Genomic DNA, 14,158 nt, shown 5'->3' on the forward strand with positions numbered 1-14,158 from the left:
TAATGTTCAGTAAAGAAAATATGTAGGATTAATGTGGTTTCCCTTCTTTGATCAAGTTTATCAGCCACTAAGTTCAAAAGAAAAACATATCTCAGTAGGCCGCTGCTTGAGGACTTAGGCAGAAAAGCGTTTTAAACAAAGACTTACTTAAGGTCATTGAAAACTGTAAATTCAGAGACTGAATTTCTCTAAGACAAAAGGCAGATTCGATGAAGTACATTTTATTATTCAAAGGACAAGAATGATTAGTAGAAGAAAAGCTGCCACAGTAACAATTGTCTAAGTCGGAGTCAGAATTTGATGACTTGGCTTTTCCCTTAATATCTGTCAGAATACATTTCAGGTGCTAACCTTGGTAGAGAGGTAAAAGCTGGAAAGACGGTGAAGAATTGAGGAATTCCAAAAAGCAGACCTGAAAACCAGAATGCAACTAGTACACACTTATTTAAAGTAATAGTCAGTAAGTCCTTAACTTCCTTACCCCTGCCTACGTAAAGGTGGGCATGCCAGGGAGATGTTTTACAAAGCCGCACATTATTAAAGCAAATTATTACATTACTGTTGTTTATTTTTGATCTGTTAAATGCCAAAGGCATACTTGGAACCAAACAAAACAATTCAGTAAACCTGAACCAGCTTCCTATGGAGTTTCACAAAGCTGGTGAGAGATAGAAATGCATCATTTTAGGGAAATTACATAACCAGTTCAGTTTTTATGTTTTATGTTCCCAACAATGTATAGAGATTCGGAGCTAGTATGCATGAGTCATCTCCATCTATCAACAAATTGCTCTGACCCCAGAATGAAATCACTTTCTGTGTTTCCGAGGCCCCGATGGTTTTAGAGGTGCTCGTGGATGTTTTAACCCGTCTGTTCCTGCCAGGCCTTTCAGAGGCATGACCATTTGCTGCCAATCACAGACTGCATTTGAGAACTTCCTGGCTGAAGGAATGAGCACATTTGCTTGCCATTTCTCCGGTGCCAGCCTAGAAAAACAGAAAGAGGTTAATGTTACCTCACAAATTCACTTCCCACAAATCCCTGAGCCACATGCGAAGGAGGATTTGGAGAGGTGGCAATCACAGGGAAGGTTGGGAAAAAAGGAAACACAGAAATGAAACAGTAGGAGTAAAAAAGGAATATGGTAGGAAATAATAGGTGAGAAAAAGATGTTAAATCGAAGAGGTAGCAACTCAGGGAGAGGAGGAATCAGGTAAAATGATATAAAATTTGGGGGTTTTCTAGAACAGAGAGACTTTAGGAAGAAAAGAATGACAATTTAAACAGAATATTCAAATTAAATTGAACGTATACCTATATTCAAACTAATCAAATATAAAAACACCTCTTAATTTCAGGGTGTTCCTCATAATGTACTTTTTTAATGTTTTATTAAATTTATTGAAGTGACATTGGTTAATGAGATTGTATAAGATTCACGTGTACAGTATTATAATACATCATCTGTATATTGCATTGTGTGCTCATCACCCCAAGTTCACTTTCTTTCTGTCATCATATATTTGACTTCCTTTACCTTCTTCTACCTCCCCCCACCTTATTCCCCTCTGGTAACTACCATCCTGTTGTCTGTATCAATGAGTTTTTTTGTTTGTTTATTCTTTTGTTCATTTGTGGCTCTCAGTTTTATATCCCATATATGAGTGCAATCATATAAATTTTGTCCTTTCAGTCTGACCTATTTTACTCAGCATGATATTCTCAAGATCCGTCCATGTTGTTGCAAGTGGCCGTATTTCATCTTTCCTTATGACTGAGTAGTATTCCATTATGTATATGCACACATCCTCACAGTGTGGTTTTGTACAGCAACAGTGGAATGGATCAAACATGTTGAGTCCAAGACCCTCTCTTTGCCTCCCGCAGGCAGCTACAAGGCCAGCAGACCTGGGGAGTGGCCTCCTCATCACCACCTGGCGGGTCCAGGCCTGGATTCACTGTGCCAAACTCACTGCTCAGAGGTCCCATAGGGAAATGGAAAATGTGAATAACTTTGAGTGATAGTTTCATGATTTAACCTAAAATATATAGTGTAGGAGAAAATGTCAGGAACTGCTTGGGGGACAGAAGAGCAGATCTGCCCCTAATGCATGATACATTAGGGTGATTTTTTATGAATTTTATATTTTCAAAGCATTTTCATGTTGCTACAGTGTCCAAAACACAGACAAACCAACTCTTTGAATGTCATATACATTGAGTTAGTAATTTCTTCCCTTTTATATATTTTCTCCATCCTGGTGGCCGTATGAGTAGGACTATGCCATTTTCTTTGCCCCATTCTCAATGTGTAATTATCTATTCTTTTATGACTTATTGTGTCCTCCTTGTTCCAGAGAACATGGTATATACTTGACTTATAAAGAGGGATAGAACGTCCTTACAAAAGGCTTTAGATCCAGACGGACCTGAGTCATGTCCTATCCTTGCTACTTAGTAACTTTGAGTTTTGGAAAATTCTTGTAACTTTTCTACTTCTCAGACTTTTATCATCTCAGATTACCTGGATGATAATACCTACAGTATATAATAACCTAAGTGAGCATTTATTATTTCCTATGTGCAAGGTGCTATGTAAAATTCTTTATTTTTGTGAGATCTTCTTCAGTCCTCACAGGCAATCATAGGTTCTCTTATCATTCTCATTATATAGGATAAGAAGGAGGCTTATAGAAGCTTCTGTGTCCAGATGTGATGGTTAATCTCCCTGCGGGTCTGCCTCCTCCAGGATAAAGTGCCCAAGACAGAACCTAGTGTAAAGCAGGTTTACAAAATTAGTTTCTTTCTGGCCAGTGTTGGAGGAGCTTGCATGTTGGTGGAAGGTGAGAGAATTTGGGAAGGCAGAGGGACTCAGAGATATACTAAAAAGTATCCTATATAATAAAGAGCTAATATGCTAATTAGAACTGACTGTGGAATGACCTTCCGGAACGACCTTCTGGAATGACCAGTGGGCAGGGCTGTGGGGCCACAGGGCCACGAGGCAGCCACACCATGAGGCAATCAGGGCTGCGAGGGCCAAGCCCCTTGCATGAATTTCATGCATCAGGCCTCTAGTTAAATAATACAAATAGAAGTATAATTTTTTTTTTAAATTGGAAGAGCATAGCCAAGGGAGCTACTCACTGGCTGGATTAAGTGGGAACAATCTGAAAAGAAATTGACTCACTATGAAGCTACATGTAAGTGACTTTTCAACCCATTGAATCTGATTGGGCTTTATCCATTTTAATCTGATTTCACCTCTATATAAATAAATGTGGTTATGGGGGCAGGGAGAGGGAATATGAGCCACCAAGTCCCTCAAGATTCCTCTCTTGATGAGAGCTCCATTTTGGTGTTTCTTCAGACAAGCCAACTTCCTTAGCAGGGCCAGCCACCTAGAAACTTGTTCTATTCAGAAGTCAGCTTGGTGAAATGATGCAACATGTGTACTTTTGTTTTTAGAGATAAGGCCAGTCAATGCTCCTTAGAATACCTTATTTATTGAAGATCGCTCTGGCGTTTTTCTTTCCTTCTCTTTTCAAGTAGAGTAGAATGGAATATAATGCTGATTAATTAATACTCCTGAGCACTTTGCTTGGCCAATAGTAGATGGACAGTAGATGTTTATTGAATGTATGACTAAAGCCTTTAGAAGACAGATTATCAAATACCCTCATTGTATACCTGGAATGCAAATTTAAACAATAGAACACTTTGATGGAAGCATGACACCAGCTCCCATGCCCTAGGGCAGAACAGATCGATAGAAAATCAGAGCACTGGTCCTAGTTTTGCATTTTCTGTCCTTTATAGTGAAGTTCATCCCCATGCCTGTCATTTGTATTAAGGCCTAACTCTGTTTCAAGTTAGATCTCCACAGTGACCAAAAAAATATAACTACGAATTTTGCTTTGATTTCTAATTCAAAACTTAAGTTGCTAAGGACAAAAAAGAAAAGGAGCCACTTAGAGCCATAAAAATTCAGCTTATTAGTTTCCCTTTGATTTGTCCCTCGATATTTGGAATAAATAATATCTAGAAAGAATCTGTGTATTGATGTCCATGAAGCAGAAAAGATACCTTTAAAATTTACTTTGTAATAAAATGTTATATTTTAATGAAAATATACTTACATAAAGTGACTGTGAAGAGTTGAAGAGTCTTATATTCAGAAATTCCTGAATTCAATTCCAGGCTTAGCCACTTACTATATGAGTTTTTTCTTTGGAATGTTACTTTCCTCTTCAGTAAAATGGAAATACCACTACCTATCAGTAGGTTGCTATAAGAATTAGCGGGATAATACAGGTAAAATGATTAACACATAATTGACATTCATTAACAGACAGTTATCATTATTATAATGCACTCTAAGTCTGATTGTACTAGGGAAATATCCAACAAGAGACTTAGACTGTAAAAATATGCATCATCTACAAGCATTTAATGATTCTAATTTATTTGACCATTTCAAAGAAATTGAAGTCATTTTTTTTCAATTATTGATTTCTTTAACTGGCCAATTCTTTAAACTGAACAATTAATTTAAAAATATTTAATAGTAATATGATTAAATTTTCAAATGCCTAAACTAGCAATGTTAACGTACTAATGATTACATAATTTCTGACTAAATTATGTCCATTTACATAACAAGACTTATTACAATTAGGAATGGCATTTCTGTTACTCGGATTGATTAGAACCATGGACATTTAAATTGCATTTTATTTATAGGTAGGTGGACATTTCTTCTTTGGGACATGAAAATAACTTCAAAGATGTTTCCATCACTGCGTGGTTTGTATGTATAAATCTGTGAGATTTGAGGGAGCTGGAACTAAAATATGCCTTAAAAAGAATTTACTGTATAGTGATTTCTGACTTGGACAGGTGTAGGTATGTGTACAGTGGATGCCTGTGTTAGTTTCCTATTGCTGCTGCAATAAATTAATAGCTACAAACAGTAATAGCTACAATAGCACAAACCTATTATATTATAGTTCTGGAGGTCCAAGGTCCAAAATTAGTTTCACTGGGCCAAAATCAAGGTGTTGGCTGGGCTAAGGTCCTTTCAGGAGTTGGAGGGTTGGGAGGTCTGGGGTCTGTTGTCTTTTTCAGCTTCTAGACAGCGGTTCTCAACCTGTGGGTCGCGACCCCTTTGGTGGTCGAACGACCCTTTCACAGGGGTCGCCTAAGACCATCCTGCATATCAGATATTTACATTACGATTCATAGGAGTAGCAACATTACAGTTATGAAGTAACAACGAAATAATTTTATGATTGGGTCACAACACGAGGAACTGTATTTAAAGGGCCAGAAGGTTGAGAACCTGTTGAGAACTGTTCTAGAAGGACTTTTCCTTGAAAGCCAGCAAGATAGAACCTGCATCTCTCTCTCTCTCTTCCTCCCCATTGGAGCCTGGCGCCACTGGTGGGCACTCCCTCTCCTCCTTTCTGACTCTGACTCTCCTGCCTCCCTCATTCACTTATGAGGACGCTTGGGACTACATTGAACCCACCTGGATAACCCCAGACACCTCCACATCTCAATATCCTTAACTTAATCACATCTGCCGTGTACACTGACATGTTTACAGATACTAGGGATAAGAATGTAAACATTGGAAAACCAATATTTTGTCTACCACATGCTGAATCTTGACTTCTTCCTCTTAAAGACAACCAGATGTGCAGGATCACCTCTAGTATCGAGTTAACTAGGAGAATCCTGGTTAAGGAAGGGTCACTAAGGAAGCAAGACTAACCTTTTTTATTACCCTCAGAGGTCTGTTTTGATTAATGTATAAAGTATGGTGATCAGATGAAGAGATGGATTTTGGGGAAGGTGACAAGTATACACTCAATCACACAATGCATATGGGGACAATAGGACCATAGGGAAGCTAGCTTAATAAGTGGAATATGATTCGCTGTGTTCATATGCTGGATGGATGCCACAATATAGTTTTTATGCTGTCATGGCATACATACTTCCATTCATTTTACTCTTTGCCCTTCCTCTCCATGTTTTTTTTTTAAAGAACTGTAAATCAATGCAGAAGATTGCACTATACAACTTGCTCTTTCATTTTATTCTTCATCCATTTCTTGGTTTTTATCGTATTCAAATGAGGATAAAATATATAAAACTCAAATTGATTACAAATTTGAATTGGCAGCAGCATTTTTAATGTTTAAAAGGGATGAATTTTATTGTTAGCTAAGGGATGCAAATATTAAAGAATTATAGGATATGTATTCATGCTTATGGCTCTGAGCCTGAGATATGTCCTTAGGAATGATACCCTGTGCACAAATCTAAGCTGGGTTATAGCTCATAGATTTAGATTTGATGGAATTTAGTTCATCACTCTCCCAATTTAGTTCTAAATCAATTTCCCGAATACGAAGCAGTTGGCTTCTTCATAATACATCCAGAATATCATAGTGAGGCTATCGATGTGTCGCGGAAAGTGAATTTACATTCTTGAAGCCACTATTGTTGAAGTATCTATGTTCACCTCAGCTTTGTGAGTTTCCAGTTGCTCACCAGCTCACTCTGCTTTGCTCTTAGTTCTGATTAAATAAAGGCTTCTTGAATTAATTTTAGAAATTTTCAGAAGGAAAACAATCATAAAATTCTCGTTTTTCTGCTCAGGAGTTCAAATTACTATTCAACCTTTGAATTTCTTGAGACATAGTCACACTAGAGAGCTATCCGGGACTACTTTATATGTCTTATTGTATATGCAATACAAATCAATTCACAACAGAAAAGACCATCCCTATGTTGCTGGAATTTTCCTTCATTTATTTATGGGGAAAGGTGATTGGGTTTGTTGGCTTTTTGGACACTTGAGAAGTAGCATAGAATTGTTGTAAAGTCACAGAACTTGAAGCCAGACAGCCTGGCTTCCCTGTCGAGCTCTGAAGCTCACCAGCCACCTGACCTTGAGTAAGTTTTATAACCTCTCTGTGCCTCTGTTTCCTTATTGGTAAAATGGAGATAAAAAATAAGAGCTGTCTCCACCTTATAGGATGGTTGAGAGCATTCAATGGTTGCTCTCTGACCAGTAGAAAACACTTGGTACATAGCTGCTGTCTTTTTTTAACGTGACTCATTCTTTTGAGTCATTTATCCATTTTCAATGTTAGCAGTTTTTTTCTGACCCGTTGTCAGTTCTTTATTGAAAATTAACACTTTAGCCTACTTATCATAATTGTCCCTCCTCAGTTTTCCTTTTGTCTTATAAATATTAAGATATTTTTTACTTTAAATTATTTTTGTGTTTAGAAAGTCCAACTGAAATCATTTGATGAATTACTTACATTTCTCTAAAGATTATTTTATCATTTAAAAAATATATTGAGTCCCTCCAATACTCCACTGTAATATGCAATATGGTGAGAGTTCCATGTTTTCCTCAAAAACATTGCCCCATTTTCCCAAAATGATTTGTTGGTAATGCTGCTGCCTCATCGCCTTTCTGCATCTTTCTTTCTTTCACATATTCACACGCCCAACTCTTTCATGTTTCAGTGCAGATGTTCCCCTTCTCAGGGAGCCTTCCCTGCCACCTGCTAATTCACACACCCAGGTGGTTATGTCCTCTCTGCAGGCTCCTAATTCACGTGGTGTAAACCCATTAATTCTTGGGTAATAACTGCCTCTCTGTCTTTCCAATTAGACTGAAATCTCTGAAGCATAGTGGTCAGGTTTTATGCTTATTCTAGATAATCAATATTTATTTAATGACAAAAAATAAATGAACCCTAGTGATTATACAATTCAAATCATTTACTTTTGAAATTTTCTAAGACAAAGATGGAGGGAGATATGTTAGCATCACCCACAGCAACTATATTCCTATTAAAGTTCTCCTTTTTTTGGTTACTAATGGTCTTTATGTGTTTCTGTACTGGGCTAGTCAACATGCAGTGGTGTACAGTGTTACAGCTTCATAGTGGGTTGGTATTTTCTATCTACAGAATAGCCTTCTTTGTCTTTAATACTACTTGCATGAAAGGAATATAGTCATAATGACTTTTACTCACATATTTTTGCCCAATATTTTCTCTTTAAATTGTTTGGTTTATTCAGGTTTATTTCTTGCTGGTGGCATTTAGTTGGATTTATTTGTCTTTGACTTTCAGTGTGAAGTTTGACCTGTGTTTATTTTCGTGACTATTATATTTGATTTTATTTCTACCTTCTCTTTTAGGTATTTTATTTTGAGGCCTTTGGTTTTATTTTTTGGCTACCTTTTGCTACATAGACTGTGTTTGGCTTCTATTTAGTTTCATGAAAGTTTTATTTGTCTAGTTCACAAAAATAAAATTCCAGTAACCAATTTTCTAATAAATTTTAGTTTTCAGTGTTATAAAGAAGATAGATACATGGCCCTGGCCAGTGTGGCTCAGTTAGTTGAGTATCATCCCGTGCACCCAAAGGTCACCAGTGCAAGTCAGGGTACATACCCAGATTGTGAGTTCCATTCCTCGTAGGGGTGTGATAGGGGTGCAGGAGGTAGCCAATCAATGTTTCTCTCTCAAATCAATGTTTCCCTCTCCCTTTCTCTCTCTCTAAAAAAATCAATAAAAACATATTTTTAAAAGAAGATGTATGGATGTCTGAATTTTGTTTATCACAGAACTTTATCATGTGTCAGCATAATTTAGAATTTTTCTTTTTCCTTGAACATGAAAAGTTTTACCATAACCTTCTCAGTTAAGAATCCATGATCAGATCACCCTATTGAGGTTACTTACTGTAGAACCCCCTTTTTTATGTCCATAATAGGGTTTATTCCATTATACAAAGAATTAATAGTTTCTATGGACTAGGAATTTTCTTATTGTCAAGTAAAAGAAGACATTTACTATTTAGGGTGCAATGGATTCTAGGCCCAGCTTTGCCATTAGCTCTGGAGACTTGGGAGAATTCACCAAACTTCTTTGGATTTTCATTTATTCTTCTGCAAAATAAATTACCTCTAAATTTCAGAGACAAGTAATTTATAGTACAATCATTTTGTAATACTACTATTTATAATGCTTTCTAAAAGAAATGGTCATCTTAAATTTTATTTTCCCCTTCCCTTTTTCACTTTAGCCTTATAGCATGTTCCTCCACTGTTTGATTTGCATAATTACAGGTTCATCGTTCCCTATTTTTCCAGACATTTTATCACAGTGGCATCTTTATTTGTTCTTTTACATCTCCTTTCTCTGAAGATAGCCTGAACTCATTTCACACTGCTCTCCAATCTCAGTTGCATTCAAGCCTTCTGAAATAGTGCATTATGAGGTCAGGTAACAATGTTCCTATCTCTTCCCCACACATCCCTCAGAATGGGCTGTCTTAACAATCTTAAAAATGACATTATGTGTCAGCAGCATCAAGTAGGAGCAGATAGGTGCACTGCATTACAATACACTGGGCAGGAAGCATCACCCTGGTTTTCAAATGAAGAAATTAGTAAGACATCCACTTAAGAGGTTAGGGAACAATATGGACACAAATTGTTAGCTCAAGAAAAGTTTTCTACTCTGAGTAGGCAAAGTTACTAATGTGGAAAAAGAAAGTCAGAGATAGAAAAAAGAGAAGGGGGGTGGGGGGGGGGGAAATGGGTGTCTTTACTGTGATCAGAAGAAAAGGCCACAAGACCATAGAATCCAAAACTCTTAATACTTAGGCTACTGAATTTCGGACAATTAACCTTGGATATTTCTCAGTAAAATAAAAAAAATGTAAGAATTTGGTATTTTAAAAGTAAATACTAACTGTACATTTTAGCAATTACAAAATTCTTTTATTAAGGTTAATAAAAGAATGACATCTTTTTAATGAATAATATACAAAATAAAATTTATTGATATTTTAACATGGAAAACTTTAGGGAGTCCTGTTCAGTAAAATCTATAGAGTGATTACTCACAACAAAGTAAAAAGAGTACAGTTGAATACAAACTAAACTCATATGTGCAGACAGATAATATGCAGGGGGAAATGAAGATATATTTCTTCAGCATGTGAAAAGCTTTCAGTGGTTTGTGGGAGTCTCTTTTATCAAAATCAATTCAAAGAGTATATTTTTGTATGGAAATGAGGTTTTGGATGATAGGTGAACTTCAAAAATGACTGACACTTGTGAACATATCAGTTTGTACAATCACAAGGTTCATATAACTCCTTACCCCTTTATATTTTTTGTTTCTTTTAGAAAGCATGGTAAATAAAATATATTTACAATTTTAATTAAAATACAGAAAATATGTATTTTAATAAGAAGTCCCTATGGAAAATCAAATCATCAAGAAGTCAAAACAGAAGTGATTTTTATTTTTTCTGGGTCACATTCATTCTCAACTGCTCAAAGAAGCTAATAGAAAATGCAAACAATTAAATAAGATGGTTTTATGTGGAAACTGTAGGAGGAAGTAGAGAAAACAGCTTGGCTATCTGTTACCTTGTGTTCTTTCATCACAATCCTATATAATAAAGAGGTAACATGCAAATTGACTCTCACGCCCTTGCACAAGATGGCTGCTCCCATGTGGTCAAAAGATGGTCGCCACAAGATGGCCTGCAGGGGAGGGCAGTTAGGGGCAACCAGGTTGGCAGGGGAGGGCAATTGGGTGTGACCAGGCCTGCAGGAGAGGGCAGTTGGGAGGGAGCAGCCAGCAGGGGAGGGCAGTTAGGGGCAATCGGGCCAGCAGGGTAGCAGTAGGCGTCGATCAGGCTGGCAGGGGAGTGGTTAGGGGGTGATCAGGCTAGCAGTCAGGTGAGCAGTTGGGAGCCAGCAGTCCCAGATTGTGAGAGGGTGCAGGGTGGGCTAAGGGACACCCCCTCCTCCCAGTGCACAAGTTCCGTGCACCGCGCCTCTAGTGATTAAATAAAACCAGTCCAAATAACAAAGGACATCAAAGAGCTCTGCTCCACGAGTCCCAGAAACTGTCATTCTTAAGGTGAAAGACAGGGCATGAATGAGTGATGAAAAGACATAAATATACATATACATTTCCTACACTGATTGGTCCCACACAAAGATCTGATTGAAATAATTTTAGAATTACAATATTCTTTAAGTGTAAATAGTAAACTGTCAAGCAGAGTGATAACAAAAAACACCAGATTAAATACGAACAACTAGTTTTGAGACAAGCTCTCGCACACACAACTAAATAACCATGGAGAATCATATGCAGGGTCCTTGTGTTTCTTTTAGACACTGAGACATATTTCCTTATGCGTAAAAGGAGCTGATTAGACCAGGTGAGACTGTGTGACCTCTAAGACCTGTCTGTTTCCAATAACTATGAGTCTTCTGCTCTTTTTCCAAGTATGTGATTTCTACTACCCTCTATTTCTGTCAGGCAGAAGATGGCTTCAGTGGGCAATCTCTCTGAAATGGATGGCTAACAAGCTTTTTCCAATAGTACTATTATTTCTTTCTTATGCCATCTCTATGAATAAAAGAAAAAACAGTCCATAATTCTCAAAGCATTCACATATTTTAGCTAAATCTATCTTCCTGAGGGTTGAGGGGTGGGAAGAGAAGGGAAGAACAATTTTTAGACTTGCTAAAGAGCACGGTCAACTGTCAAATCTGCCCCTTGTTAGTTGTGTGATCATAGCCATGTATTTTTTTTTGAGTCTCTGTGTTCTTACCTATGAATTTCAGAAAATAATAGCACCCACTTTATGAGGTTGTTAGAGAAGTAAATCATATAATGCTCTTGAAACATTGAGCATAAATCCAACACATAGTACTTCAGAAATGTCTATAATTAACATTATGTATGTCTTAATAATATTTCTCATCAGAATAGTTGCAGGAGGAGGAGCGGGAACAGCATTTTCTTTTCATGTTTGTGTAAGCATATGCTTTTATACAGGCATCTTGTAGCTTTGCTTGACACTTGAAGAAAAGAGGTGACAGTGAAACATCGAAAATACTGTGAAATGTCGCACTCTGTTTTATGACCAGATATTTTAAACGCCTTCGCTGTTCAGAAGGTGATGCTATTTTCTTTGCAAATCCTGACACGTATCTGAACATTCTGCATTTCCTTTCAGTGACTGTTGGCCCTGATAAACCTGCACCTGAATTTGCAGAAGACAGCGCTGCCTGGACTGAAGGTGTGTCAGACCTCCAGGAGGTGGTGCCATTGAAGGAACGGATGGCGAGGTACCAAGCAGCTGTTTCCAAGGGTGACCGCCACAGCTTCTCCGCAAATGTAAGCTGCTCCTGCTGGTTTTGTATTAGGCAATGTGCTTGTTGTCTGCTCTTCACACACCCTCCCTCTATTGCAACATAAGAATACTATTTATTGGACAAAGGGATAAAGTAGAAAAAGCACAGAAATCGTGTGAATCAAATTCAGAGGATCCAAATTGAAGCGTCAGCTCTGCTACTTGTTAACTGTGTGATTTGGGCTACTCTCTTAACTCCTCTCAGAGCTTCAGTTTCTGTAACTGAAAAATGGGAATAACCCTCTACCACAGAGGGCCTTAGGGAGGAGTCAAAGAGATAATTTATGTATAAGCCATAAGGCACTGTATAAATGTGTTCTTATTGCCATCATTATCATTTAACCTATAGCTATTCTCCTCAGGAAAGTTGGGAATTAATTTCAAATTTTAATAATGTAAGCCTGCATGCCTCCCTCTTTGGTCTCATATATAGTTCATTTAAAATCACTGGCAGTATAATTTCTTTTGCATTTCTCATTTCTCTGTATGTACTAAATCCATTAGGTATAGGTTAATCAACATAGAAATGAGGGAATTAGCAATGTAGGCACTCTGCTAAACCAATTATGATTATAGGAAACAGCAGGATTCAGTACGACCACCAATTTTTAGAGGCAAATATAACTTTGAATATAAAATTATATTCAAAAGAATTTGTGTTCCATATTCTGTGGCCTTCGATCCACAGGATTTGATGAGTCATTTTATGAGTAGCAGCTTTATAGCTTAATGGAGTATAAAAACATTATTTTATAATTATAATCACCAAATTAGTAAAATTATTCATTTAACCAAAAGAGAAAGAGAGCGAGAATAGCCCAAAAGGGTAGTATTGTAAAATAGCTATTCTTAACATTCTTTTTTGCAAATTATTTAGAGACAAGGCTGACTGCCAAACTCATTAACAATGTTGCAATTCTAGATGACATTTAAGTTTTTCCATAGTCATTAAAAATCCATTTTAGATGCAGAATAGATTTTGAATGAATGTAAAGAAATGACATAAGTCCCTAGATCACTTCCAAAACAAATAGTATCACTCTAGCACTTCCCAAAAGTCTTCTTAGATAGCACCCCCTGCTGGATCATTAAGGAACTTCACTACAAATTAGCATTCTAAATTGGAGAAACGATTCTTGGGGAAACAAGTTGACTTTGAAAATACCTAATTAAAGACTGGCTATTTAGTAAACCATCGTTTATCATATACGATAAAACCATAAAAAACTTCTGTAGGGCATAACATGTATTTATGATGTGCAAAAAAGAGAATATTTAAGTTGGGCACATAAGGAAACTAAATTATCACAATTTAATACAAAAAATTTAATGTAATTCTATTCTGGAGATAACTTACATATAAGAAATTAAATAATCCTTCCTTTTCCTGCCAATTTACAAAAAAGAAAACAAAACTGAGGGAAAGTGATTTATGGAGAATATGTAATTTGTGACAAAGACATGCTAAATCTCTAGTTTCTTGACTTCAGTACTCTTTCAACTACATTCAACTGCCTCCTCTCATATATGAAAGCAGTTTTGGCCCAACAACTGTCCTATTATTTGGTTTGGCCCTAAGTAAATATTTTGAGAGGAAAGAAAGTACACATTGCTGGTATCTCAGAGAAATCCTGGTAAATATCTAAAGAAACGAAAAAAGCATACAACAACAAAAAAACCTGCCTTATTGGTCAGCTGCATCAAATGTGTGTTCAGTTTTTTTTTTAATAATGGAAACTGTTTGTGACTATATTTCTGTCTACACAAATAATCCAAATATTAAATGTGCAAAATCTGGAAGTCACCGACTCAGTCCCAAACTGTACCCATTATATTTCAATCACGTTGCGATAGCTGACAATGATGGGTTGCTCATTGTCCTAGCCTCAG

General features: G+C 36.8%; 1 protein-coding gene across 2 annotated transcripts in view; it reads left to right on the forward strand.

The window, feature by feature from the left end:
* Positions 1-12,096: 12,096 nt before the first annotated feature.
* XIRP2 (xin actin binding repeat containing 2) overlaps positions 12,097-14,158 on the forward strand; it is a 47,851-nt gene continuing 45,789 nt past the window's right edge. Inside the window, exon 1 of one of the 2 annotated variants that reach the window (XM_015565750.1) lies at positions 12,097-12,252. In XM_015565750.1, the coding sequence (XP_015421236.1) occupies positions 12,196-12,252 (57 nt within the window). In that variant the 5' untranslated portion in view covers positions 12,097-12,195. The remainder of the gene's footprint in view (positions 12,253-14,158) is intronic. The other variant, XM_015565751.1, reaches the window with a different exon arrangement.

This window comes from Myotis davidii, unplaced genomic scaffold (assembly GCF_000327345.1).
Source record: "Myotis davidii unplaced genomic scaffold, ASM32734v1 scaffold59, whole genome shotgun sequence".
Taxonomy (NCBI): domain Eukaryota; kingdom Metazoa; phylum Chordata; class Mammalia; order Chiroptera; family Vespertilionidae; genus Myotis; species Myotis davidii.